Source organism: Rosa rugosa, chromosome 5, assembly GCF_958449725.1.
Source record: "Rosa rugosa chromosome 5, drRosRugo1.1, whole genome shotgun sequence".
Classification (NCBI taxonomy): domain Eukaryota; kingdom Viridiplantae; phylum Streptophyta; class Magnoliopsida; order Rosales; family Rosaceae; genus Rosa; species Rosa rugosa.
In genome coordinates this window covers 36,224,821-36,229,224 of record NC_084824.1, presented here as the reverse complement: position 1 = coordinate 36,229,224, position 4,404 = coordinate 36,224,821, and the positions used below count along the sequence as shown (strand labels likewise).

Here is a 4,404-nt window from a genome sequence, read left to right as displayed (position 1 = left end):
GCGATGATCGGGTTGCTGCCTTAGGTTATTGGGTTGGGCAGATCGGGACTTCAATCTCCGGGCAGAGGCTATCCCGAAAGGAATCTGTCACGCCTTGAGGTTTGGCCTCAGATGTTGGCCGAGATCAATGGGCGGCGGCGTGATTATGGAGGGTTGATGGTGCCGGTTCGTTGGCGGAGGATTTGGTGGCGGGGTTGGACGCCTGGAGCTCGTTGGAGGCGGAGTTGGTGGCTGGATTGGGTGACTGCAGCCCTGGAATCCTGTGGGGAGAATGGAGGTTGGGCCAGGCCCAGGGATTTGGGCCCTTGCTGGTGGGCTGCTGCTGTTAGTTGTTTAATTAATAGTTGTTTTTTGATCGTATGTTTGTTGTTTCTAAATAAGTTTCTGCCGTAGTTTGGTAGGAAGGAATGGGCTTCGTGCCGGTTTATGCACTCTATGTGCCGTGTCTGCTCTAGGTAGGCTGCGAGTTCCTTGCATTAGCAAATGGTCCCACCCTCTTAGTGGCAGTAACGTGTCTGCTCTAGGTAGGCGGCGAGTTCCTTGCTTGGTCAAATGGTCGCTGCCTCCTAGTGGCAGGGTGAAACTTAGTGTCACTGGATGTATTTTCCAGTGGCAACATGATGGGAAAGCTGTGCGTATGGAAATTATGCTATGCTGTAATCGAGTTGCAGATCGAGTTATCTTTCCGTTGTGTCACCGCTGTGTGACCTGTGTCAAAGCAAATAGAGTCGCCAGTAGAGCGATCTTTGCTAGTTGGTGCTTAGTTGAATACAGTTGTTTAGTGGAGACTCATGATAGTATTTCAGGATGTTCTCTCAGTGCGTATTGTAATCAGGGGTTTAGGCTCAATGTCCCCCCCTTGTATTCGACAGTTTCATTAATCAAGGCTTGAGGGCAGCCGCACCACCCTCTCTTCAAAAAAAAAAAAAAAAGCAACACCCTATGTCTTTAACCTTTATGACTTTATGTGTAATTTTGTTTAATTACAAATAAGTCAACAACTCAACATTTAAAAAATATATATATATGCAAGAACTCTCAAAAATCTAGTTCATAAGTAGTACTGAAAATAATTGAACTAAAAAAAGATGAATACATTATTGATAATAATGAAATTTGACTACATACCCGGAGGGATGAATAGTTTTTTATTGACAGAAAAAATGATAAACAATTTATTCTTCTTTACATTTTAGAAGAAATTAAATTAGATTAACCAAATAATTAGCTTACGCTCCCACATATAATGATGATTAGTGGTGAAATTTCGCTCTCCAAAAGAATTTGCTCTCTTGTCCGTCATTGCTGGATCTGGCCATGCATGACCTCGAACTTGGACGGACCTTTCAATGCGTATTCACAAAAACAAAAAGAACCCTAGTTACTTTAATAGAATGTCAAAGAATAGCTAGCTCATCGATCGAGCGATCGATCTAGACGGTGAAATCGCATTGAAACATGGACGGGATGTATGAGTTGAGCTCACTGAACATAGCATCGTCTCCATCTCCATAGCTCGTAGAATCTTGGCAGTCGAAGTAAGTCTGTATGTCGTCGGGAAAAGTGCACTGAGGCAGTTCCGGCAGGGATGACGATGTCATGGATGAGTCGGTGGCCGTTGTCATCTCCATCATCTCCTTGAACTTTGATGACTGAAGCAGGAGCCCTAGGGCTGAAGTAGCAGTGGTCGGCCGAGGCAACTGGGTCATCGTGGTTTCTTCAGGAGGACTGTATGCGAGGTTGTGGAAGAAACCTAGTCCAGTTTGGTCTTGATCATTAGGGTTTTGGGTTACATCTCCAACCAATTTAGCTTCAACGTTAGGGTTAGTTGTCTGGGCAATAATGTCATTGTTAGGACCATTTGGTTTTAGCCACTTGATGTAACGGCTGAGATCAAAGTTGGTAACTGCATTGAGACCACGATACTCTATAGCTGCCATGTCATAAGCTGTTGCAGCCTCTTCTTGGGTAGCTGCAAAACATTAAAGAGATCATTAAGGTTACATTTAAACATTATTCAATAAGTATCTTCATAAATTTTCAAAAAAAAAAATAAGTATCTTCATGAGTTCTTTGACAATAATACATAACTCACTCTAATGGCAAAAATATGGTAAAGGGATTAGAAATATTTTGTTAAGCTCAGTATTTAGCTCAAGTAGGGATACAAAAAAATAAAATATGTATTGTCCAGTAGTGTTCATGATTTTCGTCAATTCTAAACTTTCATCGATCATCCTTAGATATGTAAATCCAAAATTAAAAGAAAATATTTTCAGGATTCAGTTGTTATTTATCATCAGAAGTAGATGTAAATTCTTTTTCAATTTTCAATTAAAGGTTTTTGTTTGTGTGGAAACATACCATATGTCCCGAGATAGAGATATTTGTTTCCAAAGACCCGGCCAATTCGAGCTTCCCATCTTCCATTGTGATGATGTCTGCTCGATAATGAAATAAAACAAGCAAATTTTCATCGAAGGAAAGCACCTATCTAAATTATTTGTCTTTATGGATCATATTACGGAATGAGCTAAAGCTCTGATTGGTGTAAGAAGCAAAAAATATATATATTCCCTACAAACAAAGGAAATATTTTGTTTGTTGTAAAAGGTTTAATGAGGCCACATTTTTGTCACTTTGAATGTATTTTCCGCAACTTAATTAATGAAATAATTTTCTTTCGATAAAAAAAATATATATTTTGGCGAGAAGAAAAATACCTAGCAACACCTCTGTATTTGGAAACGCCACGAGAAAAACCACTGCTCTTCCTGCAAATTCATTACCACAATTAGATAACAGTAAATTCTGAGTTGTTTTTTCTTATTGTATTACTCTTAGATAAATGAAGAAGCTTACCTTCTCAAGGATCCAATATATTCCTCTCTTGATTGGCCTTCCATATCATTCATTTCTTTGTGATATGTAGCTAACTACAATCATAAATAACAAATATAGAAAATTTAGAATTTCTTCCCTAGATATTAATTTGTAAGATCATTCCAAAAATAAACTTAATTATTATCCATAAACAAATTACCGGAAAGTTAAGAATGGTATCTTGACCCCAGTACTTGAGCGCTGCTAAGTCATAAGCATGTGCTGCAGCTTCTTCATCATCATATGCTCCTGAAAAAATTAATACCAAAACTTTAGTAAACAAATATATATTTTTTGATTGCTCTACTAATTTCTCACACGACAATATTGTGGAAGTAAAACTCACCGAGGTATACTGCATTTGTGTAACAATCCAAGTATAAGACAGCAGCAGCACAAAGCCAAGAAGGAAACAAAGTTTAGAAACAGATCGATTGAATTAATGATGCAACTAGTAACTCATAAGAAGTACTCCTGCACTAGAAATAAATGTTAATTATGTAGATGAGATTGCTAACCTTGGCGGCCTTTCTTGTTTTGTGATTCATTCCAGCAATTCTTGTCCCACAGATGAGCCTCATATCGGCCAGTCCATCGGTGCCTGAACAAGTAACCGCAGAGAAAACCCCGTTTAGCTAGGGAACGAACTAGGAAAAAGCTAGGAAAACTAACCCAGAAACTTAACATGAAGAGAACTAATTAATGAGAATATTAATACTGATTTATTCAATCTATATGCATCATATATGTATGTACGAACCTGGTGACGCCTCGATAAATGGAGCTGCGTTGAGGTGGGGAGTCCCTCGGCACACTTCTCCTGGTTCGTTTCACCTTTGTGACTACAGTTTTATTAGCTGCATTTGCATTATTAACAGCAGCAGTAGTAGTAGTTGCACTATTGTTTGCATTGGTTTTCTGGTTCTGATGTGATAACTTGGCCATTTTCGAGAGCTAGCAAGATGAAGAATTGATTGAGAGAAGTTGAGAGATGGAGGAGATGACTGAGTCCTCCAGCTTAGGAGGCTTATAAAGGAAGCACGTACGCAGAGGGGGGAAAGATTAGTTAATTAATTAAGAGACTAAATAATTAATATATGCATGCTATCTGGGTAATGTGAGCTGCCAATTTATGATATTGCCGGCTGAAGAGGTTGTTTGTTTTTGGCCGTCTGTAACCGGCACCATCTGGTATCTTGTGCCTCGTCCCACACCAAACTTATACGTGATGTGCTATTGCCATCAATGTACTAAAATAAAAAACGATAGAGCCAATCCTGTCTTAATCTATAGGGATATATCTTCTCTCTCTGAACTTGATTGCACATTATATATATGCATACACAGTTATACACACGTACACAACAATTTATAAAGAGTACAAAATTCCTGGAAAAGAAATATAAACATATCTATTAATGGAGAGAATTCCCAAGTGAGGATTGTCCTTATTAACGAAACCATGCGCTACCCCATTCTCCGTGGAACTTATCTTTTTTTTTTTTTGGACAAACTCCGTGG

The 4,404-nt window shown here is 38.9% G+C and overlaps 1 protein-coding gene across 1 annotated transcript; it reads right to left on the bottom strand.

Moving 5' to 3' along the window:
- Nucleotides 1-1,115: 1,115 nt before the first annotated feature.
- LOC133710379 (AP2-like ethylene-responsive transcription factor At1g16060) lies at nucleotides 1,116-3,895 on the bottom strand. Its single transcript, XM_062136437.1, has 8 exons — nucleotides 3,644-3,895; nucleotides 3,402-3,484; nucleotides 3,230-3,238; nucleotides 3,044-3,132; nucleotides 2,863-2,936; nucleotides 2,724-2,774; nucleotides 2,365-2,441; nucleotides 1,116-1,972 (listed from the first exon to the last, which is right to left on the bottom strand). Exons 1-8 carry the CDS (start codon nucleotides 3,826-3,828, stop codon nucleotides 1,434-1,436), a joined length of 1,107 nt encoding a protein of 368 aa, XP_061992421.1. The 5' UTR covers nucleotides 3,829-3,895; the 3' UTR covers nucleotides 1,116-1,433.
- Nucleotides 3,896-4,404: the final 509 nt, after the last annotated feature.